A 26,247-nucleotide genomic window follows, 5' to 3' on the forward strand; every position below is an offset into this window, starting at 1 on the left:
AAATAAGTGCTTTAAGATAATACGGACAAACACGACACGTCATGAAAAATTTGTAGGAAAAAAAGGGAAGATCGATTTTCTATGTGGGTGACATGTACACAAGTTCCACGTGCAATGAAACCATGTACTACAAAATCAGTGTCGTTCATGCAAAACAACCACCAAATGTTGCCATAACATGAAAACTCTGAAGAAACTTACACTATTGAACCTAACAGGTCCTTTGAGTGAGTCGGCCGAATGACATATGATTTGATGAACAATGTTTACATTTGAGTTCATTTTAATCAACATGAGGCAAAAACGGATTTTAGTATGAAACAACAACTAAGTTAACCCAGAAAGATTAACTAAAAAAGGTTACAAAATCAATCATGAGAAAAAAAAGCAGAACTTTTTAATAATTATTTAAATAATTACACATAAGTTTCATTCGCACAGAATTAAACTTGCTAAAAACCTGCATATCACTGCATTACGGTTTTCACTGGTAAATGGTGGATCTGCTAGACATTATATTGTTCTTTAGCACATTTTTAAAAAACCAGCCTATTTTTCCAGTTTTTCCCAAAATGTTACTTTATGTGTTACTGTGAAAGTCTGAAAACTGGTAAATGACCACATTCGCCAGTGACTGCCAACATCCATACAGCAAAGACATCGGCGAAAGATTGAATATTTACATTAGTTTACCAATGAATGTTGAATCTTCATATCTGGTCTTTCACAGTAACACATTATGTGTGCAATCCATTCGCAAGATCTTGAATCTAGCCCCCCCCCCCCCCCATGACTGAAGAAATACTTTTAATCTCTAGTGTCAGTTTCTAACATTTTAGTAAAAAAACCTAGGATATTTTAATTAATATTTAAGTAACTGATAAAATTACAAAACATCTAGTTGAATGTTCCATTCAAATTAAAACATCAAGTTCAAAAATCAAATAAATCCTAATTTTATTTGTATTTTCATTCTTTCAAGTCTGCCATTTTAAGTTGCAATAGTTTTGTGATTTTGGAAAGAGTAAATCCATAAGCTTCTTCTTCAGTGGCACTTTAGTTTCTCCTGTGTTTTGTGCAACTCTTCTTACTGTGAGTTTCATTAAAAATACCACATTTTAGGAAAGTTCCCTTGTTGGCGCTTTATACAAGCCAATAATAAGTGCAAACAATACAACAAGAGAAATCACAGGTGTTGCTCCTTTATTGCACTGATCATCAGAAGGAATTCTTTTGGAGTCTACTGTGAAGAAATAACGCTAATAAGTGCAAACAATACAACAAGAGAAATCACAGGTGTTGCTCCTTTATTGCACTGATCATCAAAAGGAATTCTTTTGAAGTCTACTGCGCAGAAATAATGCTAATAAGTGCAAATAATACAAGAGAAATCACAGATGCTACTCCTATATTATTGCACTGTGCATAAAACAGAATCCTTTTGGATTTTGGAGTCTACTTTGCAGAAATAATACTGTGAGGGTAATTTTTTTCCACACTTATACTAGTGAGTTTCTGTTGTCTTACCCATCAAATTTTGAATCATTTTTAAAAATATAGTGAAATTCCTCTAATGCAGACACTAACAGGACAAATTTTTCGTCCACAATAGAGGGGTGTCCGCAGGACAGGGGTTTAATTATGTTATATCAATTGGAATCGGGGAATTAAAAATGTCTCATTAAGAGGGGTGTTTGCACTTCAGAGGCGTCCGTTAAGAGGGGTTTTACTGTACTTCGAAATAATAGAATTTAACTTTTGAGATATGCAGGATGATTAACATGAATTGAAGATTTGAGAGTTGGGACCTGATCTAAGATTTCACAATAACCTGGAGAGTAAATATTGGATTCCAGTAACTAATGCTTAATGTGCTATCATAAAGTATTTTATATGAGGGATGATATCATATTATACAATATGAGGGAAAAAAAAGTAATCGAACAAAATTTCACAGTTCTTTTATTCCAGAAAAAATTATATGAATATTGCTAGATACATTAGAAAAATGTCGAGAGGTGAAAAATATAAGCGATGTTTGGCATATGCAATAAATATTTACAATATATATATGAGTATTTTGAATAAAATAAATTATTGAACTCCCCACACTTCTTCAAATGCTGTACATAATTTACTGCAAGTTAAGGCAGCAGATAGAGGGTAGCCACTAATGGCAACTGTTTTTTCTGTGTAATCAACATTAACCTGAAATGCAAAAAATTGCACAATTAATTATAAAATACTCACGAAATTTTCTTTAAAAAGAAAAGCATGCATAGAAGGTTTAAATGAGATGCATAGTAGGTTAGTAGGTTTCATTGAGTCCAAGTTTTGGAAGACGCCAATGTTTATTGACTTGCTACGAGGGGAAGGTTAAAAGTTCCCGGCCTGACACAGAAATGGTGTTTCAAACAGCAAAAATGTCTGTTTCCTGCAGAAATGCACTTGTCATTTGTTTGTATGAAAAGTGTCAACTTGTTCCCTTAAATTGTTTATTAGGGCTCGACCGATGGCATTTTTTGGCCGATGGGCCGATGCCGATTGTTCAAAGACAGCCGATGGCCGATTGTTTTCCTCCAAATGGCCGATTGCCGATGGCAAAAAAAAAAAATCTAACAGAAATAAATTGATAAGATTGTGAGGGATTTAAAGGATCATTGATTCATTTCACTAAACTTCCCTTCTACGAATAAGGAATTGTAATCACAAAAAAAATCAGATTTCGACTCACCCAATTTAAACTTCACTAGTTTTTCGGTACTAGTAGTTTGTTCTGTACATGCATATGTACCTAACAACATATAAATGACCAAAATATCCATTTTGAACGCCTCCTCAGTTAATTATTGCAAATTCTCTTGTGATGTCTTCATGCGTGTAAACTTGCGTCACTCAAAAACGTTGTGAAATAGTAAGTTGAAAACTCACACGTACGTACTATGATCCAAAAAGTCGAGGACAAGTTGTATAAAACCTTACCCTCAATATTTCACATTACCGAAGTACATCTATCTACAAAATAGTCACCTTGAACGATTATGCACTTCTGCCAACGTTCGTATAGCTTTTACAAGTACTCCTGGAAGACATTTATCACAACCTCCTGTAAGACCTCTTGCGCTGCTGCTTTAACTTCATAGTGGGGAAGAAGGAGACTTTCATGTTGAGGATGCACGGTTCGATTGGTCAATACTCTGATATGACAAACAAATAACATAACGTTTCGTCCTACTTAGCTCCGTGTGACTTTTACCTGTTCCCAGCAAAAAAACATTTGCATGGACGCCGCTTTCTTCCGTCAGGAGAAAATAAAGCTGCATCACAGAAAGAGGCGAAAAATGGCTTCCAGGAATGTTTCCAAAAGTTATATGAACATTGGTAGAAGTACATAGTTCCTCAAGGTGACCTTTTGAAGGTGGATGTGCGTTGGTAATGTGAACTATTCTGGGTAAGGTTTTATACAGCTTGTCCCCCGAACTTTTGGATGGTACTACGTACAATCTGTATAGGGTGTAATTATGCTTCTCCTTTTTTGACTGCTGTATGATAGAAGACAAAGAAAGTCAAAAAAAAAAAAAAAAAAAAAGAAAGAAAGAAAGAAAAAGGAAGAAAAATAAAGAGACTGTTTAATACCCATTCGTTTTTTTTTTTTTTGAACTGAACTAAGAATTCAGTAACATTGTAATAATGTATGGATTTAGGTAAACTAAACATAGTTAAGAAACATTAAATTATGTTGTCTAATCATTCAAAAAAAATTAATAAAACTATGAAACCGTCAACAAATTACGTAATTAAAGTAGAAAGATTTTACGTAGACATTTTTTAGTCATCAAATTAAACAAAAAAGGTAACAGATAAATTACAATATTAAATCATAATAGGAATATTTGTACATTTTTTAAAATTTATGAATAGAAAAGTTTTCATTTTTCATAAAAGCCATAACAGTGACATACATTTTGCGGAAAAAAGAAATAGCCATGAAAAGAGCGAGGGTCGTAAAACGCAGCTACAATAAACAAACTCAGTATTTACACCAAGTTAATAACTGAATACATATACTACTTGATCTGATGATTGCACACGTAATATTGAATAATTTGATTGTTCAATCTTTTATGAAGCAATACAAACAAGTTCAAATTAAATTTTTCATTTTAACACTTTAATTTTCTGAAAGTTAAAAAATTGCATACTTGAGAAAATCATTGAAACTTTTCTATAACATATTATTAAGAATATGATGAAAACGAAAATAACTTATTCATTGATTTTATATGAATACATAAAAATAGTTACTTACAACAGACAAAAAAAAAAAAAACTCGATCGCTATTAATGTTGCAAAAAAGATGGCGCATTACGAAATATAGGTGAAACAAGTATAAGAAATACGCAAAATGACATTTCTTGACCAAAATAAATAATCGCTAAATATTTAAGAAACGCTTGAAACGACGAGGGTGGGTTAGGGGTGGGGGGTCACCCTCTGATTTTGGAGTAACTCACAACTTTAAACTTCGGCTTCATTTTTTTTAATACAGAACCGCTACTACCAATGCCTCGGAAGAGTTTCTGAATCTACTTCAGCACTTCCGAAGAAAAAATTCAAAATTCCCTTCGATTTCCGAATTATATCACCATTCAAAACGTCTTTAATCAATTTCTCATATTAATGCTCTAAATTCTTTCTAAACAATAGATAAAGTTTGAAAAAAAAAAACAACTCTAATATTATGAATGGTGTTAGTTTTAAACAACTCAGAAAAACAACTAGAGTTTAGTTTCAGAAATCGAGGGAGTGGGAGGAGGGGCACGCAAGTGTTCTCGGAAATACAGAAAATAGTCGTAAAAAATAGAGTTCAAAATAATCATTACCATTGAGCAGAAAAACCCTTTTAAAACTTGCATCCGAGTTTGTTTCGACGTGCAGTGGCGGATTTAAAATATAGTAAATGTTGCAATTGCGCGAGAGGACCTATAACCATAGGGGCACCATAGGAGTTACAAAAATGCTTATGATAAATGTTTTACAACTTCTGTGATACAGAAATAGGGCCCCAAAATGTATTTCGACGGGCTCCAAACTTGTAGCTCCGCCGAAGCGATACAGAAAAGACTGCATTACTGTGATTCATATTACAAATATCGAAAAGTTAAAAATTACCGTCGGTTCAAGGGGAATCTAACAAAATGAAACAAAACCGGTTTCGCCATCTCATATTTGTTTCCATGGTCTCCAATTCGACAAAATATCACCAAATGATCGTCAGTCTGATACGCTATATTAGTTTTGCATTGAAATAAGTAATTAATAGCCACAAAAAATGAGTAAATAGGCTTTTTAGAACATCCGATCGAAAACAAAAAGGGAAGTGCACAACTGGAACGTACCACATGCCACATGCGAAAATTTAGCCGTCTACAGCTTACCATTTTTGAATTATGACTTATGAGAAATACATACATCCAGCCGCAAGAAACAACGCAATAATTAACTTGTTTGGTACCTGAATGCAGTATTAAAAACTCTTTCAGCGGTGACTAAAATAGAAATTCATACTGAAATTTAAGTAAACAATTTTATATGAAAACAATAACTCCCTTTACTTTGTATTGAAAAGTAAAACAACAAAGATCCTTTTTTTTTCAAAAAACATCGAATAATTACATCGGCTTTTCGGTGTTTTTTAAGGCCGATGTTTCCTGCAAGTTAGCATCGGCCACCGATGCATGGGCCTGGCCGATGCATCGGTCGAGTCCTATTGTTTATTTACACGAATTGTTTCAGTAGACATCCTGCGTGCCTGGCTTTAAAATGGGTAAACTCGAATATCTTGCGGTAATAAAATTCTTTGTTTGTGATGGATTAACTTCTTAGAAAAACGTTTACTTGGAGTTGGCAGCTGTTCCTTGAAGTCCCCCAAATCTCCAAAAGATGGCCTATGTGAATCACTGCCGAAAACCGCAACCACAGTGGAACTCACCCAAAAAGGGCATAATATCGTGTTGGAAGATAGGCGAGTGAGAAAGCCGAGGCTGTGGGGATGTCGGGAAAAAAAGGACGGAGAACATGTTGCACAAAGAATCGGGGATGTGAAAGCTTTGCACAAGATGGGTGCCACATTAGTTAAATGCCGATAAAAAGGAAATGCGGGAACGATTTTTGCAGCAATTTTTTTAACCATTTTAATGGGGATCAGAGCATTTTTGTGTAGCAGTTAGTCATCATGGATGAGACCTGGGTTCCTCATTAAACACCAGAAGCAAAACGATTGAAACAGCCAGCGGTCTGCGCCAAAAGAGAAGTCTATCCATTTGTTAGGAAAGTTTTGGGCAGTATCATGGGTGCCCATAAGAGAGGGGAGAGGGCAACTTGAGGCTTAAGCCCCCTATGAAATTAGCTTTTAGCACCCCCTTTTTTACAGAAAGAATATAAAAAATATTTTTCAGCCATTAATGAATGGGTAAGCTAATTTTAAAACTGCACTGAAACTGCCTTCAGAATAATAACAATGTATCCTAGTACCCATATTCTTCTATAGAAAGCGAAAGGCCCAGATTCATGGATCAACTGGAACTGCATTTGCATGGGAGACTCCTGCATACCTGCAGTTTAGACTAAAAGTGGGGTAATCTGTGGTTAATGTAACTGGTTAAGGCGGTTTCTGAACTGTCAGATATGTGCCAAACCGTTTGCTCCATTCTTTAGGTGCGGGATCCAAGCATAACCCAAAAACGTATGAGACATGCTGTGGATCACGTTATTAGTTTATGCTGCACTGTCGGATTTTCATCAAACACTCGCTCTCAAAGTGGATTCTGAGGCATTGACACATAATCACAAAAAGCAAACGTTTGGAAGTTTCCACAACTGGGTTCATTAATGAGGCCTTTTATAAAAACCTTTTTTCAAAGTGATATTTGGCTAGTGATTTTTCCCATATGGCAACCTTTAAACAGTCAAATTTCCTAAATATTTGCCACTATGAGGAGTTCCACTTCTTTAAAAGCTCATTATTCATCACTGTTTTCAATTTTGATGAATCAATTTGAAAACCAAAGATGATTATTTCTGTAATGAATGCATTCAATAAAGTATGGTACTACTGCTTGACATATCTATAAACTGTGAATTAATGTTTTATATTTACCTATTCATAGCTGATGATTGTAGATCATTATTTCTGAAATTTTTTAGATGTATATTTGAAAGTTGTTTGATAAAAATCGTGGAAAAATAATGAAGAAACCAAAATTTGAAGAGCATACTGAGAAAAACTTTGTAGTGAGGTTCGTTTGAAGAAAATGTTTTTTACTCCATCAAAAGAAGCATAACAGCCTTTCATTCAGCCTTCATCTTAAACCAAAAGACTCACAGAACAAACTCTTTCAAGTTATGATATAGGTACTTATGGTAATGCTATACAAATGAAAATTTTGAAGTAAATTATGATTTAGGTCAGTATTTAAATAATTCATTCCCAAATATTTCAACTGATCTAAAACATCAACTGCTGACAAGTCCACATGAGTTAAGTTTTAACTCATGATTTGAAACTAGATTTGATCAACACTGGCGATGGTAAACGTCAGTTTTAGAAGAGCTGGTTAGAGACTTATTCCCCTTCTTTAAAAAGGCCGATTTTGTAAACATTGCATGTCGTTTAAACTGACCCTAAAAAGATAATTTTTTGTCTCCTTTGTAGTCAGTGTTCAAAAGGATTTTAAACATTTTCATGAAGATGAAAAAGCACATGCTAAATCTATAGGATAGGGCATCAAGAAGCTACAGCAAATGCTAAAACGTTCTACAACTCAATTGAGCAACTCAGTTTTGACAGAGAAAAAGTAATTCAAATCAACAGAACAAAACTGAAATTAATTCTGCAAGTAATAACAGTTTGTGGAAGCCATGACTTTTCCCTTCACGGAAAAGTGTCAAATAATGGAAAATCGAAGGCTTACTTCTTTTCTGAGTTTGTGCAGGTGACAAAATTCTTAAAGACCACCTAAACACACATTCAAGAAAAGCTAAATATACTTCTCATACAGCCCAAAATGATTAAACCAATGTTTGTGGATCTATAATCCAAGAATTGATTGTAAAAGAAGTCAGCGGATGTGAAGCATTTTCTACACTTGCTGATGAAACTGTAGACATCAGCGGCAACCAACAATTGGCTCATGAAATAAGATAATTTTGGATTTATAATAAAAGAAGAGTTCATGGGTTTTGGTGAGCTTGAGAAGTTAGATGCAGGAAGCATTGCAGATGCTATTTGAATTTCACAAGAAACTTAGGACTAGAAATGAGTAAACGTATTGGCTTAGAATTTGATGGATGCTAAGGAAGAAACAAAATCCCAACATTCATGGCCTTTGTGAGACAAAGTGGTCTGAAAAATATAAATCTATGCAATATTTTTCAATGATCAATGAAGTGCTTAGTAATTTAGCTGTTGATAATGAAACAAACTCAAAGAACCTTTCAGTTAGAAGCTGGAATCAGTTATGAATACATTAAGAAGGCCGGCTTTTTTGCAGCCCTGATCCCTACATGATGAAAACTAAGGAAAAATGTGCTGTCATCAAATTGATGAAGGAGTTGTTTCAATTTTATGAACTTGAAAATCTTGAAGTAGAAGCAAGAATCAGGTACGATATGTGGAAAAACAAGAGCTCAGTGCCTTTTTGGCTCTGGCCCCGTCATGCGTGGCACGACCTTGCACATAGGGATGGTGTGGCCCTTGACGGGCGATTTTCTAGTATATTGAAGAGTTATGATTTTTTAAGAAACTAGGGGGCTCTGCATCTTGCTCGCTAATGCTCACCAACCCCTGAAGATTGCTTCGTAATCTTATTTGACTTGCAAAGATTTCAATTGTCAATTAGAATAACAGATTAAAAACGCATTATGAGCTCCCTTTGGATCAAAAGCAGCCCTTCCCCGGAATTCCTCCCAATCACTTGTACCAACTCGCAGAGCCGTAAGAACTAAGGGGTTCATGAGCATTGAAAAACTGCAGTTGTGTACATTTGAAAAGTCGTGTACGTCGCGTAGTTGTGTACATATTTGTGGTCTCTAGTAACATATTTTGATCTTTAGCTCAGGGCTTGAATTGAGTTCAGCCTAAAATTTTCCGCTAAAATCGAAACCCTTAAAGTTTGTGAATAAAAAAGAAGAAACTTGCGAACTGAAAAGACATAACTATGGCAACGCCAAATAAAACATCAATAATTTTAATGAAGATGAGATTATTCAAACTTTATTTTTAACATCTTGTAACTTTTTTTTCCTTTGGAGATAGCAGCTCAGTTTTTCGACCATAGGTCGAGTTAGACCTGGAGTAAAAAAAGCCGCTCTTTCCAGTGGTCTCAAAAAGAAAACTGTTGGCCAATTCTTTGCTTTTTAGATAGATTTATTGAAGAAAGTAATGCCTAAATTTTAGCTAAGCCTAAAAAAGTTGGAGCTAAAAACGCAAATAACTCCCGCCGTATTTTACGTTAGAGCATTGAAATAAATTGTGTAGAACGTGAAACATTCTACCCTTTCCAACGCTATATAATATTAATATGTGCAAGTAATTGTTCACCACTTTAATAGGCAATAATAGGAAATTCAAGCGAAATTTGAGCTTAAAAAATTAATTACAAAAAAACTAATTCGAATTTTGAAAAATAAAACCTTGGGTGAACACCCCTGGGCTCGAAGTAATTTAGTACAAACTTTCAAGGCTGTAGGTGCTATGGGGTCTCCTAGACGCACGTTCGCCACAAGTTTCCTTCCAGAATTTCTTTGAAACCTTACTTTTATTTACTATAAAGAGATAAACTTATGAGAAATTACTTGACTTTGTTTAAGAATAATTTATTTTTTATCGATAAGCAATGAGTAGCAATTTTCTTTTAAATATAATCACAAAATACAAGTTAAATAAAAAAAATATCTTAACTTTTCAGATTTAACTCAATCACTGGTTACTTATTACTTTCTAGCTTACCGTAATTTCGGGTAGATAAGCTGTCCTTTCGTATACGCCGCAGAAGAGCATATCAAATCATGGCGCCCCCCCCCTCTCTCTCTATATATATATCTATATATATACATATATACAGATGCAATCATTTATTATAGTTAGAACAAAACTGTAACAAGCAACTGCACTTGTTGACAGATAGAAATGGAATAAAGGTGTAAAAAAAAAGTCAGAAAATGCTATGGTTACGCAAAAAACTAATGTTGCCAGATGACATCTACATTTGGTTTGATGAGAAGTTTTCAATTGATTGTGTTATACTTAGCAGTTCATCAAAAAATTGTTTACCCATTATCATTTGATTATTTTTTTAAAAAAATTTATCATCATTGAGACATTTTAAAACATTACTCAGACTATAGGGACTCTAACTCAGACAAGCTAGCTATTCCTCCATTTTTCAGCCTTGTGAAACGTATGTTACCATCACGAATGTGGCAACACTGGAAAGAACAACAACAGCGAACAGCGGTGAAATCGGCGCAAACTAACGCAGGTTTAAGTTTAAGGGTGTGAGAAATTAAATTTAATGAAAAACCTGTTGCATGGTGTAATTTGAGAGCTCTACTAGCATTTTTTAATCAATCTTAACATTGCCACTCGATTGGGCAAACATGAAAAGCACTAAGAAGTAGGGGGGGGGGGGATTTCTTCAGATACAAAAAAAATGTTTAATTTCAACTTTAAAACACGCATAAGCCGTGGCTTATCTACCCGAAATTACGGTATTTTTGTTCTAACTCCCTTTCCAATTTTTTAAAAAGACGGAAATCCATCAAAACATTAAAAACTTTTATCTCTGGTAAGGATGAGCAAAATAAAATGTGTGTGTAAATGTTTTGAAGAAGGAAAACATAGGAGTCAAAATAGATCCTAAAAGTCTAAATACCCCCCCCCCTGCCCACCCAATCAACAAATTTTACAGGTGAAATGAAATTTTTCTTATTCTTATTTTGCTTTGAATATTTAGGAAGAAATTAATGTATGTCACATGTTGTTCTTGAAGTATAGTATTTCGTTATTCCTCAAATTTCAGTTATAAAAAGATCCGGAAAATATCTTACATGCTAAGTACAAACGAAAAGACTAATTTAACAGTTGCATTAAAATCTAGTGCTTTAAAGGATATCTAAGAAAAGAGTTTGAATTCAGATTTTGACAAAACTCACAAACATAAAGGCATTTAAAACTATGTGTCATGCTTTTTTTTTTCAGTTTCAAAATGTAATTGAGTCATATGCGTTTTGAGAAAATCGGTAACTTCTGAAAATTCCACAGCCTATAACTGAAACATGACTTGGGGTATAACCTCAGGTAGAAAACTATAATCTGACCGCCAATGAGATGGAAAGGCTAATCTGGTTTGCAGGTGGAATGGACGTATCTGTTAGTTTTCAGGGATGCCAGCTTTTGCTGATGTGTATTAGCCTCTAAACTAAGCAGAATTGCAATGAAATAAGCAAAAAACTTGCATTTATTTTACCCCCCCCCCTCATTCAGATCGACTCGTCTTAAATGGATGCTTGCCAATTCCACAGCAACCATAGGTAGTAGTTGTACACCACAACCATGACAGGCAGTTGTACACTAAACCCTTTGTTATATTTTTATAGCATACACTATTGGAATCGGAATCTTAAATCTCTTTCTATCAAGATATTTAACTATATTTTTCCTGTTACTATTGCTTTTCATTTGTTACTGACACCTTAAATTTGTATAAATTTGTTGTAGTTCACTATTTCTTGCACTGCATTGTTTTTTGATTTTCATATAATTTTTAATTTTACAAGAGGACATAAAAGCAGTAACTTCTCATCCCTTAGTCCCCTGAATAAAGGGCTGAGGGAGCCAGAGTGCAATCTTGGCTGCATCCCTCAATAATGCCAATTTTTCATATTTTTTAGAGAAAAATGTCCATTTTTAATTAAAAGCATTTGAATTCATTGTATTTAGAATGAAAACATACCTTTTTAAAGTAAAGAATAACAACAAAATGAAAAATCATACTGTTTCCTTTATATGGTAGAGCATACATACTACAACAAAAACAAACAAACGTTTATATTTCTCGTTTTGTTGATATCCTACCTAGAATGGAACTTTATATTCAGTGATCGCTTCGGCAGTACATATACTAAAATTGGAACTTTATATTCAGCTTAAATTTTTTTAGAATACTACTTTAGGATCGAAGAACAACTTGCAGTTCCCTAATTTACTAATCATGAAAACCATCATGTCCCAAAATTTTAATGGCCTGTAAAACCTAAACCATTTGAGATTCATCAGAAATATTTTTTGTGTTTTCTTAAATACACATAAAAAGAGTAATGATACCAAATTCTATTTGAATCCAAGGCTATGTGCCAAACTACATTTTTTAAATTGAATTTCATCAAAGGAATCATCTACTAAAATAAATTTAAGAAATAAATAAATGATTAAAACTATGAATAATATGTCAGCAGACATGACATAGCATATGCTAAAAACTTTCCAACCTTAAAAATAATTAAAATATTAGCAGGATGCAAAAGGATTGAAATCTCAAAGAAGACATGAAGTTTTTGAAGGTGTTTGACCTTGCATGTTTTCTAAAAATACGTTTTTGGGGAAAATCGAGCTGGATGAAGAAGATGGGAGTAAAAAAGGAAGTATTGGGAAACAGGCAGCACAAAATTAAGAAAAATTGAAATTGTTTCAAATATTTTTAGGGAAATCTGGGTGCTGTGAAGCCTGGCAGAGATAAAAGTAGAGGATTTTTTTTTTTTTTTTTTACACCAACATTATAAGATTGAATTCCAGCAAAAACTTGGAAAATCCCATCTCTAAAAACAGTCAGGTTTTTATGGAACAGGCACATTATTTTATGTGCATGAAAATAGACCAGCCATAACACATTGAGTCAAACTTACCTTTCCGTGAGCCATAGCACCCACAACTATAACGATTGGCTCATCAGTAGGAACTAATTCCCTGGGATGAACTGTGTTTTCTCCATTATATGACATACATATTTTTTTACAACCCACTGGCAGATGATCTGTGATCGGATTTTTAATAACCTGAAAATCAATAGTAAATCTTAAAACATGTTCAACTAAAAGGAAATTCCCGAATGCATCATTAGAAAAGTACTTTTCTATTTAATATCAATTCACTTGATCACAATTGGAAGATTTTGCAGCTTCTATTATTTCATGTCAGTTATTTTAGGACACGCAACAAATAGCAAAAATGTTTCCTACCCAGTTTAACTCTTTTTCAATTATGGACATGCTGTGGTTAAAAAAAAAGAAAAAAGAAAGTATTAACGCTTTGATTGGTGAAATTAACTAAAGGTTTAATACAAAATATTGAAATATAGATTTTGACAGCGAGATATGCTCTCAATATTAGAGAAAGGAATTTAGACTTAAAATAATGAATTCAACCAAAACCATAAGATAATTTTTAAAAAATGTTATATTCATTTTTAAGCTAAACATATTTTTTATAGCATTTTTTTTCCTAATCTCAATTCTTCCGGCATGCTGGAAAAGACCAGGAAAGTGTTATTGAAAGTCTGGTGACCCCCGAATTTTGTGACATGCCGGCTATTATGGTATGTATGTATATGTGTGCATGCTCGAATTTTATCATTGGGTAAAATTGGAATTTCATTTGGCAATTCGAGAATTTTCCCTTTCCCAAAAGTTTTAGTTCTCCCCTTACCATTTTACATAAATTTAATAAAACCAATAATATTTGCAATTCGTTAATAAATATAAATATTAATGCACGTTCTTGAACCAAATGAGAAGAAAAAATTTTGATTTCCGTTAATAGCAATGTTTTTTTTTTTCAAAACAACTTTAATTTTTAGTAGAATTTGTTTCAAACCACTAAAGAAATGTACAATAAACATAATTTATACATTTTTTTTAAAAGAAAGAAAGAAATCTGAATTTTTTTTTAAATGAAAATCAAAGCATTTAAAAAAATTTGTTAGAATTAGGAAAGCAAAGCAAATACAAGCATTGCTAATCTGAAGTTGACTAAAAAGCAGGACTATTTACATGGGTATACGCCCAAAATGTCGCGGCCAAAATGTCGCGGGCCAAAATGTCGCGGCCAAAATGTCGCCGTCCCAAAATGTCGCCGGTCCAAAATGTCGCCGTCCCAAAATGTCGCCGGTCCAAAATGTCGCCGGTCCAAAATGTCGCCGTCCAAAATGTCGCCGGTCCAAAATGTCGCCGTCCCAAAATGTCGCCGTCCCAAAATGTCGCCGGCCCAAAATGTCGTCCGTCCAAAATGTTGCCAGTCGAAAATGTCGCCAGTCCAGAATGTCGCCAGTCCAAAATATCGCCGGTTCAAAATGTCGCCGGTCCAAAATGTCGCCGGCCCAAAATTCGCTAGTTCAATTGGTACGAAAAATTTAAATGTTCGTCGATGCTTTTCAGCATAAAAGTTGCGAAAGAATATTAATTGCCTTTCAAAGTAAGTTCCTTCAAAAATTCCAAACTTTTTCTCCTGTCTTAATTCGTAAGCATCAGATTAATTCCAGAAAATTAATAGTTTTCAGAAAAACATACGTTTTTCTGTATACTATTAAGAACGTAAACATGCGAAAGGCTGCTGCAACGGATTTCTCTTTCTCGTTTAATCTGATTAATAATAATACTCAAGATGTAAAGCAAAGGATCAAGATGTAACGCAAGGATTCAGACAAAAAATTGGTATGGAAGTAAAACTAAACTGTTCTAAAGGCGAATGAAAGAATAGTGAGGCGCTATGTGAATATGGCAAGAGAATAGGCGGTTTGTATTTTTTGGCGTAATGAAGTAAAAACAAATAACTCCTTCACTCTAGCATATTATTACCTTAGCGACAAGTCAGTAATTTAGGGGATCAGGCGGAATGGCCCCCGACTTTGAATTTTTTTTTATATATACAAGTGGAAGTGCTTTTTATAGCAATCCTATGAAATTTGCATTGGTTATATGCCCGTTATCCTCCCTCTCCCCTTTCACTAGAAAAATTCGAAATCACGGGCCAGGGTGGAAATCAAGTAGAAAGGTATCCTAATGAAATTTAATTTTCTCATAGATTTTTTAACATCACCCTAAGAACTGTAAAAGAAAAAAAAAAAAACTGTACGTTTTCAGTGAGATATACGTTGGTTAAAGTAAGATCAAAACTGTTCTGAGACTTTTTCTGGAAATGAAACTGAAGAAGTTTAACAAGACTGCTCGAGACCTTCCTCTGAGAGGACATTTGTATGTCCTTTGCGACCGGGATTTTGGGACAGCAAAACAAATGTTTAACAGAGATGACAGATTATTGCCGTGGAAACTCTGTCTTATGAGTAAATTTCTGAAATTACGTCGAAATCTTCACCGTCAAATCTTTTGAAATCAATGAAACCCGTAATTGCTAAAACGGGTGTCTTTCACTCAGAGTTTTGAAAAACGACTCTACGCGATGACAAATATTTTCAATTCTCAACATTCATGAAATTTATATATTCGATAGAACATCAAGGGGGACTATTTCAGAACAGCTATTTTATTAGAGGTTTTCAAGAGGATACTTTCATGCTTGCGAAGTAGCGCTTGTCAGCTGAATCACATTTTCCAATTTTAAATAGAAAAGAAAAAATTTCACAATGTAGGGTGAAATAACTGATATCAATGAGATTATTCAGATCAATTTTGACCTAGACTTATTTTTAAAATGAGTTTCAAAAAGTAATAGTTCTAGCTCAATATAGCTTGGTAATTCAGAAAGAAAAGAATACTGATAATAATAATAATAAACAAATAAGTTTTTCCCTCTCAGAAAAAAATGCTGTTTTAATTATTGAATTTTTACTACGCAAGTTGTATAAGAATGCAAACTCAGTTTTTATTTAACACCCACGCTAGTTAAAGTGCTACAAAAATGAGAGGAATACACGACTAATTTAGATTTTATTGATATCTTGCTCAACCTCTCATATTTAAATTCAGTATATTTTTCATTGTTTATTTAATTACACTGACTCACGTAAACGATTACGAAACTCAACTTAGAACGAAAATAAGGCTTGTTTTCGTTTAATTTCACTTGCATACTACATTTTTGTATGAATCCTCGCATTACTTTTTGAGATATAGCAGTCACATAAAACGATTAAAAATATTCGGTGATCCATCCTTTTGGGATGACTGAAGCCAAAAATAAATGAGCAACTCGCCCTTTAAGATATACCTGTAGACCAAATTTTGTCTTAACCCTTGTACAGTAGACCCTCGTTTTACGCGGGTGTTATGTTCCACGGAAATGCTGCGTAAATCGAAACCGCGTAAATTGAGACCTAATATCAAAAATAGGGAATGGGTTCAAAATAGGGATTAGGTTCCGTAGATTAAAAAATACTTCATTCTAGTGATGACTAATTGTATGAAAAGTTTAATGTGTACTTATATCGATTTTTATGCATAATATGCATAAAGAAAACAAACTAATTTCGTGTTCTGTTAATGAAGAAGAGCTGGCTATGATAGTCTTTTAGTAGTCATTAAGAATTTTTCCTCTAATTCTTTGCTGAGCATTAACGCATCCATGACCACTTGCGTCATTTCCTTGATAAAATCTTCCTTTACTAACAAATCAGAAAAAAGATTATTTCTATTGTCTACGAATGGTTCAAAATTTTCAATGTGAGCGTTTTTGGTTGTGTGTCACCGGAGTCGGTATCCTCGTTGGTTTTGACCTCCTTTGTCACTCCTAAAAGCTCTTCTTCCAGTGAGTTCTGAACTGTGTGAGTTTAATCACTTTACTTCTATAATGGAAAAAGCTCTGGAACCAATCGCATAAAATGTCTCCAAGGACCCAAGTTCGATTATTAGCACGCCAAAATGCAGTTAGTTACGAGTAATCTGCAATCTATAGGAGCTTGGGTTTTGAAAGAGAGGAAAATGTTACCTGTTTGCATTGCCGCATCAGCGTAAAACCGAAACTCATCTGCTTAAATAAAATAAAGGTGTCAAATCTTCAACCGCGTATAATCGAAACCGCGTAAAATAAACCTGCTGAAAACGAGGATCTAGTGTATTACTTTTTGAGATATATCAGTTACAGATAAAAAAAAAAAAAGAAAGGAAAAAAACATTCGATGGCTCCACCCTCTGGTGTTATTGGCCCCAAAATCTGTCCCCCTGCTGCTTCCTAACATTTTATTTGATTCCGTTCATCATTTTTTGAGCAATGACAGTCACGCATATCGATGAAAACGTTCAGTTACTCCACTATCTTGAACGAATTGACGCAAAAAAACCACGCAGCCCTAAATCATATATGGGTACTTGCGGGTATCGTTCGAATTCTTACCACAGGTTTTGACGTAGAATGGCCCCAAAAAATCAGTCACATACAAACGCACACTATTCTTGAAGAAAAGTTTTAAAAAAATTATCGAACGTCAGAACTGAACGCCGTCAGAACGTTTTACAGTTGGTAGATAGCGAGTCACAAGAAATAAGATAACGTAACGCTTGTATTCTATTTGTTTGCTGAAAAACAGCCGAGAGTTGCGAATCAAAACGGAATAATCTTTTTAGAATTCATCAAGAAACTCAGTTAGTTCAGTCACATTTTTAACGAAGACATTCATTAAAGGCAGTAATCATTTATTCTGCAAATTTGGTGTTAAACAGCATTTTTGTACATTTGCATTTTTCTTACCAACTGAATGAGCGAATTTTGGTTCTACGACATTTTGGACAGGCGACATTTTGGCCCGGCGACATTTTGGCCCGGCGACATTTTGGACAGGCGACATTTTGGCCCAGCGACATTTTGGCCCGGCGACATTTTGGCCCGGCGACATTTTGGACCGGCGACATTTCGGCCCGGCGACATTTTGGATCGGCGACATTTTGGGCCGGCGACATTTTGGCCCGGCGACATTTTGGCCCGGCGACATTTTGGCCTGGCGACATTTTGGACAAGCGACATTTCGGCCCGGCGACATTTTGGCCGCGACATTTTGTCCCGCGACATTTCGGTGGCGACATTTTGACCCCAAACCATTTACATGCATGTAAAATAAAAGTACTATATATTTGCTAATTAAGGCCTTCCAATATTTTGTTCAAGTAAAACCTTTTATGCTTACATTATTTATTACTATGAAAATAAATACTTAGCCAAAGAAAAACTATGCTCTTCCAACTATACACGACAAAATGTTGCCCTCTCCCCTGAAAAAAAAAGGAATCTTCCGGCATAGAACGCCTTCAAACAACCACTCCACTAATTGTAGTGTATAAGTCAACTTATATGATCATTCTTTTAATTAAAAAAAGAAAAATCTTTTTTCTTTTAATTTAGTTGAAATGCCATCTCTCTGGCGAGAGCCACACCTACCAACCCCTTGTTACATTACTGTTCGGAACCAGGGTGGTCCCGCGTTTTTTGGACTAGACAAAATATCATTTTGTCTACTAAGTCTACTTTTTTCCAGTAACTTAACTGTTCTAGATCAAAAAGGAATAATTTAGCAATAACAAATGAATATATTGATTCTTTTCATTGAAGGTATTTTTTTTACATCACATTATCACAACTGCAGTTGTACATGCACAATAGTATGCACAATATTGATTAATTTATTCAAAAGCAATTTTTTGTCTGATGTCACATTAAAAAAACAGATGAATATTAACAATGTGCTTTAATGATTTTTGCAATAGTCATGAAAAAGGTACATTTGATTTAAAATGTAAAATGTATGTGTCTCAAATATGGTACAATATATAATGAAATAAGAAATTGATGGTGTAATAATAAAGTAACTGTTCCATTGAAATAAAATTGTGTTTAGTCTGACAATAATAGAAATTTAAAGTTGAGCTTTTGTTTCGATTATGGTTTTGCTCACTATGTTTTCACTTTTGGTTGAATTTCTGCCGTATTACCCCTCATTATCTGGCATGCTGTAAAATTAGGGGGTCACCAGATTTTCAATAACACTAGCCTGGTCCTTTCCGGAATACCAGAAAAATCGAGGTTAGGAAACAAAATACTATAAAAATATATGTCCAGCTTAAAAATGAATATAAGTTCTTTTCATATCTTATTAGCATTAATGAACAGTAAAATTTTGTAAAAATATTTACTCACAATGTCATTTGTTATTTTAACAAGAAAAATATTGTTTTATGATGAATAATTTTATGAAAGTTAAAATTAAAACCAAGCAAACATTTAAGCAGTAAGTTACCGTCCCTAAACCAGCGAGAATGAATTTTTCATAGCTCTTCAATAAATAAAAATGAAACTTGTCTCTCTAAGAGGAACTTAAAATAATTTATTTAAAAAAATTATGAACAAATCGCAGTAACAGGAATTGCTGCTGAATTGATTATTTAATTGGCATATAATTAAATCCATTAATAATGACCTTTCATAAATAACAAGCACTTATTATATATGCAATACACAATTTTTTCAGCAAGGCAACGATCCCCGACCTTCACTGCTCAAGAAACATCTCTTCTACAATAGCTAGGCTATGCACTGGACATTTCAAGGACATGAAGATATTACCAACTAATAATAAACCCTATCCCATCTGCAAGCACTGTTCCCATTTACAACTCACCCCGGATCATGTTTTTAATTGTCAGGTCATTATTCGCTCCCTCCTCCAACTTGGAGCACCACCAATTGAAATCATGTGCAGCCATCGGGCTCCAGAATTAGCAGTTGTTATCAAGACTTTTGGAGACATTTAAACCTTTTGCACTCTGCACATCATCAGACATGACAACAACAATACACAATTTCCTTGAAAGCAGTTTACTTTTGGGATTTATTTAATTTCCCTTTCAGTGGTTTTTTTTTCTTTCTGATTGGAACTGAATTCGGAAATGTGTTTTGCAGCAAAAATAACCCTCAAATTATCCGGCATGCCGGAAAATTCGAATTTTCCGGCATGCTGGTCAACATCGCTTTTATCCGTCATGCCGGATAATACAGTAAATGGGCTTAAACCGAAACTTCTCATGGTAATAACGATAATGAAATTTCTTATGTTAAACTTCCAAATATGTATAAATGCATTGAAATATTTAAATTTATATTTTTTGAATTATTATAATTTTAAAATCAAACAGTTCATTAAATGCAATTATAAGTGTCTTCTATTTTTAAAAATATTGAAATCCTATTATAAAAGAAACTCGTGGTGGTGAGCAGAAAGTGCAACCCAGGAGAAACTTTGACATGTAAATCTGAAATTTAAAAGCTACCAGCTTGATTCAGCAGAAAGATTTTTAGAAAAATTTGACAGTGAATTGCAACTGTAGAATTCAAAGGAGCACATTTAGGTTATTTATTCCATGTGTTACATGAATATTAATGCTGCAAATAGTCTTCCGAAGAGGCTTTGCAAGCCACAAAAACCAGGTGCTCAGGTCGCTAGTTGGAAACTGCAGAGATACATCTTAGCCCTTTCAAAGATCTGATGAGGGATGAGGAGGACATCTATTACAACTAAAGTGTTTGCAAAGTTTTTGCATTGAGTATGCACATTCAAATTTCATTAATTAAAATTCAAACACATAATTATTTATGTTCAATAAAATAAATTACTTTCATGAGTCTGTGATTTCCATCGGCTGCCCTGATTGTGAGCTTGAAAAGTAGTTGTACTGAATAAAAAAAGGAGTACTGGATTATTCATCACATGTCAACAAATCTATAGAAAACAACATTCATTCAAATCAGCAGCTAATGCATTGAAATGATAATAGCATATTTCATTTTAAAATAATTAAAAATTCAATTTACATAAGGCTAAAATAGAACATTGCAAGCATTAATTATTTTCATTGTGAGTATAATGGTTGAAAATTTTAGGATTTTTAACATTTTTGTTTTCAATAACTTTGACAATTAAGAAGAAAATAGTTAAGTAAAAAGAAATAAAGTTGAACTCGGTTAATACGAAATGCCAAACATTCACGAGTTGGTTCAAAATTAAGCGTAATTCACAAAAATCGTAAATAAGTAAAATAGAGAAAAATAAAAAAATGCATATGTAAATTTAAAACAGAATTGCTCTGCAACTCATTTACAATGTCTATCTTTTCACGAAATAATAGTGCTTTTCTTTTTACGCTCTCCACCTTTAGCTTTTCATGGGCTATCAAATAGAGCAACATTCAGTTCATAAGAAACGTCAGAATCCCAGGCAGGATAGATTTTACACAATTTTTTTCTTCCACAAACCAGAAAAAGCTGAGCGTATTTACAAAATGAAATAACGTGCTTTATCGATATTCTAGGAGAGACTATGTAGAAGGGTCGGAAATAGATGGACAGAAATGTTAAAAAACAATTCGAAGAAAGGTCATAATGTTGAGACAGGTGGTAATACCTACATGAAAAGACTGAGCTGTCCAAAGGAAAAAAGGTTTTAATGAGCCTTGGCTACCCACAATAGCTCAATGCAGCCGAGAATATTATACACCCCCCTAGAGAGCTAACAAGTATGAATTTGGGGCATGTGTTCAAAATTAGGAAGAGGTAGGTGATGTGAAGGACAATTGGGGGATAATGCCTGTGCTGACAGCAGTGTCACTTTCACTTAAAAATTTCAGTGCCACCCAGAAAAGGTAGAATAGCTGTCACTACTTGATAACTAAAAGAAAAGGGTTGGAAGTTACTAACAGGATTAAGGAATACATGGAGAGCTTTCTAAAGTGACACAAAATTACTGAAAAAGAAAATTGAAGCACTCAATCAGGATTTTCTTCCAGGAAGAGGTCAGAAGTTTTGTTTGTCTAAACCGAAACTTTCATTTTGATCTATGTAACATCCGTAACATTTTTAATGTAATTAAATAGTTAAACCAAACTTAATTAACAAAGTGTTTGTTTTAGCCGAGATTTCATATTAACCAGGGTGGTATTAATAGAGTACAACTGTATGTAGTTATTTATCTTATGTTTGCTATGTGTTGCTTGCTAGAACATAATCAACAATTTTACTCTTTAGTTTTTCTTAATAATAATAAGCTTTATTTTCTGAACCTGCCCTGCAGCCCTTGAAGAACATCAGAAGTTAAATGTATTTGATGTAGTATTTATGACAGTGTTTTTGAAGTTACAAAAAAAAAAAAAAAAAGGCTACACACTATTTTTTTTTATTTTTAGATGTACACTTGAACTCTCTTAATACAACCACGGTACATATGAAACCAAGGTTAAAATGAAGATTTTCTGAGTTCAGTTTGATTCTTTACATTTTATCATGTTAAAAATCTCACGCATAATACATACACCAATAAAAACATTATAAAGAACACTCGCAATTGAATAACACCACAAATCAAATTATTTACTTAGATAAGTAACTATCTTCAACTATAAGAACAAAAACAAAAGTAGAAGGAATAAGGAAAACAAAACCCAATAGAAAAATCCTACAAAATTAAATTATGTACCTGAATATAGAAAAAAAAAACTATCAAAAATCAGTTTGCTAGCCACACGGCATGGCTCCTTGCTGCTATCCAGACTGTCGGCCAGCTCCCTCTGAATGAGTTAACTTACCCTGCTATCTATTAGGAATTCATAGAACTAAACAATTAATTAAACATTTAATTTGCAATTATTTGGGTCAATCTGATTCTTTAAAAAATAGCCTATAGCCTTCCTCAATAAATGGACTATTCAACAACAAAAGAATTTTTCAATTTGAACCAGTAGTTCCTCAGATTAGCGCATTTAAACAAATTCTACAGCTTTATATTATTAGTATAGATATGGACAAATTTAAAGTACGGTGAAAGTCCAAAATTTATTAGGTGCTTAACTTTTATCAGATAATTTGATACTTTTTGCTGTCTCAGAATCATCAAAAATATCCTTGTAAATTAAAGATAAATCATTTAAAGATGCAAATGAATATATATATATATATACATATATATATTGGGGGGGAGGGGGGGCGACTAAAACTAAGAAAAAACCTCTGCTTTCAAAATAATATCTTGAAGTGAATTTTGCACAAATGCTTTGGCATGCTTCATCATAAGCAATTTGTTTTCAGCAGAAGACTAAGAACACGGAATTCAAAATACAGCTTGATTTTTCAGGCTACTTGTTATTGTTTTAAAAACTTGTCACTAAGATAAAAACTTTGGATTGGCTCCATTATTTGTTGCCAGAACAAATTGCTTCTTTGAATAAAGCTGCTTATGTGTTTGGCAGTGTGAAAACGGTTTGCAAACACATTTGTGTCATGAATTTGAACAAGTCCAAAACTAGGTACAGAATTCAAATGAAGCCTTTTTTTTTGTTTTGCACATTGCTATGACAGCATTTTTGAAGCACCACTACAAACACAATATTTTATATGATATCAATGAAATAATGTACATATTCAGACAACAAAATCTGCATTGTTTAAGTTAAAAAAATATAGTAATGAGTGTATTAGGTTAGACTTGCTAATTTCATACTTTTTATTTATTTTTATACGACTGTTTTCATTCATTGACTTTTTGCCATTATCTGCATGAGTGCAGAATTTAGCTATGTGTTGTAAAATTAAACATATTATATCCAAATGTAGAAAATCATCAGTGCCCATGTCGTATGATTATGTGGCATGTAAAAGATCCCTAGGGTATTCATTTGGCTTAAAATTCTCCAGGCAAAATTAAATTCCTAGTGCAATTTTGCATCAAATGAGAGCCAAGGTGCTTCCATCTGGTGAAAACTGGGCGTCAAAAAACTACTGTGTCATGCATCAGCGCCTTAATGGTGACACACGAAAGACTGATGCATTGTAGGGGAGCGCACTAGACATGGTTATGGCCCGGATGCCTCGAGGTGGGTCTCTTATACAGCCCCATTGGAAAAAAAACAAAACAAATGTAGTGCTCAATACGTCGTGCATGTATTTTTATGATCCCCCACCCCCTGAAGTGGTCCTCGACAAAATTAATTCCAGTCTTGGTGGTTCGCTTAACACTAGAACCGCGGTAGGGGTCAATCTGACCCAAATCAAATTTTATTTCCATTTTTTCAGAGATTTTACAAGCAGAATGACTTGAAACTTTTTGACCTTTTCTTAAATTGTATAAATATTAACCTGTAAAAGAATTAGCCATTCAGAATGTTTTATTTCCGAGATATTAATTCTTATACCTAAAATCGCGGTAAGGGTAAGAATGACCTTTCGCTTAGTAGGTAGCAAAACGAAACAATTCTTGGAATCGGTAACAGTCAAAACTGCTCCCCAATTGGTATGAAAAGGACCTACTGAAGGTTAAATGGGTCAAGGTCATAGAACAAGACAGGTTACTGATAAGAAAACTAGCTTTTTCTCTTTCTTTTGTTATATGACAGAGCTGCGTTTATACTGCTAGTTGCAAACCATTCTTGGTCTCGAGAGAAAAATGTCAAGAAAACGTTGTTTGCTTTCGGTCAAGGAAGCTCTTGAATACATGCAAGAGCTGTTACTATTATATTGTATACTCTTAGTAGTATTACTCTTGTTCATAAAAAAATATTTTTTTGACTCTTTTTAAACATCAACAAACCCATTTTAAGCTGTGGGTCAAATTGACCCCTGCCCGCGGTTTTAGGTATACAGAAATTTCCGCGGTTTTAGTGTTAAGCAAAAATGGTCGTGCATCTCTGTGGTAGACATTTAAATATTTACTTTAAAAAAAAACTTTGTACAATTAACATTTTTTTTTTTTTTTTTTTTTACTATAATCATTATTTTATTTTATAAATTTTTTTTGGTACTTTACATATTTTGGCATTTATTTTTGCAACTTTAATGCTTAAATAAATAAAATAAAAAAATAAATTCCCTAAATTTTCCCTGCTTTTTTAGGTTTTCCTGTGGTGTAGTAACCCTGACCAAAAAACTGTAAAATTTATAAGGAGAGTTAAATATAAAACCAAAATGGTTTCTGGAATGCACACTTTATTTCTTATGATCATGAAACACGGAAAAATAATTCTAGAAATGCAAATCAAAGTTATTGAAATTATTTTTTTTTACATAACAAAATTTTAGATTCATATAATCTCTATCTCTATTTTATGCCTATGAACTTTCCAAAACATGGGTAAGGACTCAGATTTTCTTATATGTGCCAGAGCAAAAAAAAAAAAAAAAAAGTGAAGACTGAAAACAATTAAAATAGCATGAGGCCAATTAAACAATATGAGATTAAAAAAAAAAAAAATAATGAAGCAGAATGATTTCTCACCCATTAAACCAGAAAAACGTTTGAAAGTTCTTGGTATTCTTGTCTGAGGATTTATTTCTATGAGCACATTTTTCTCAGTGTGAATGTACACTTGCAAGAGTCCAGCTCTGTTCAGGGGACTGTCGAATAACATCATTAAACACTGAAAAACAAATGAAACAATTTAAAAGTGTGAAAAATAAATACCTTTGTGCTGAACAGTAAAGTAAGACAAAACAACGTTAGATGAAGCACAAATTTGCAAATTACAGCAGACACGTGTTTCGGCGTTACAGGGAACGCCTTTTCCAATGCAAAAAATAATGAGCTTATGGATGAAAAGCTTATGCATTGAAAAAGGCGTTCCCTGTAACGCCGAAACACGTGTCTGCTGTAATTTACAAATTTGTGCTTCATCTAACGTTGTTTAGTCTTACTTTAATTTAAAAGTGTGTTCGTATTAGTTGATATACGTGTTGAGAAATTTTCAACTCATATCACCGAATAAAATTTGGAGGAAAAAAGTAATTGATAAGGTTAGCACATTGATTCAGACCAAAGATTAATGACATTTTTAATTGTCACTTGACACATATAAGCCAAATAATTATTCTACTTCAACTCATTGTTCCACATATTTTAAATCATTAACTAAAATTAGGTTGAATAATCAAAATTATTGAAACAATTAATAAAATAAGCCAATTTTAAGTAGTACAGGTTAAAATAACTTCCATTTTTTATAAATTTTAAAATTTACAGGATGGACAAAAAGATTGAAACTACTAGCAGAGCATAGCAGTTTTAAAAGAAACATGTGTTCAATGCTGGTATGTTTCTAAACTTCAGCAACAAACAATTTTTGAGAGCCAGCCTCCACCCTAAAGTGCACTAAAAATTGCCTAAATTTGCGTTAACACTCCAGTTTCAAAAATTTTCAAAGATACTTATTTT

The 26,247-nt window shown here is 33.5% G+C and overlaps 1 protein-coding gene across 1 annotated transcript in view; it reads right to left on the reverse strand.

Moving 5' to 3' along the window:
* Positions 1–1,946: 1,946 nt before the first annotated feature.
* Positions 1,947–26,247, reverse strand: part of LOC129234462 (ribosomal RNA small subunit methyltransferase NEP1-like) — a 31,294-nt gene continuing 6,993 nt past the window's right edge. The window contains exons 3-6 of the mRNA XM_054868463.1: positions 25,315–25,456; positions 20,670–20,728; positions 12,965–13,114; positions 1,947–2,208 (exon numbers count right to left, since the gene is read on the reverse strand). Coding sequence (XP_054724438.1) covers positions 2,095–2,208; positions 12,965–13,114; positions 20,670–20,728; positions 25,315–25,456 — 465 coding nt within the window. The 3' untranslated portion in view covers positions 1,947–2,094. The remainder of the gene's footprint in view (positions 2,209–12,964; positions 13,115–20,669; positions 20,729–25,314; positions 25,457–26,247) is intronic.

This window comes from Uloborus diversus, chromosome 1, assembly GCF_026930045.1.
Source record: "Uloborus diversus isolate 005 chromosome 1, Udiv.v.3.1, whole genome shotgun sequence".
NCBI lineage: Eukaryota > Metazoa > Arthropoda > Arachnida > Araneae > Uloboridae > Uloborus > Uloborus diversus.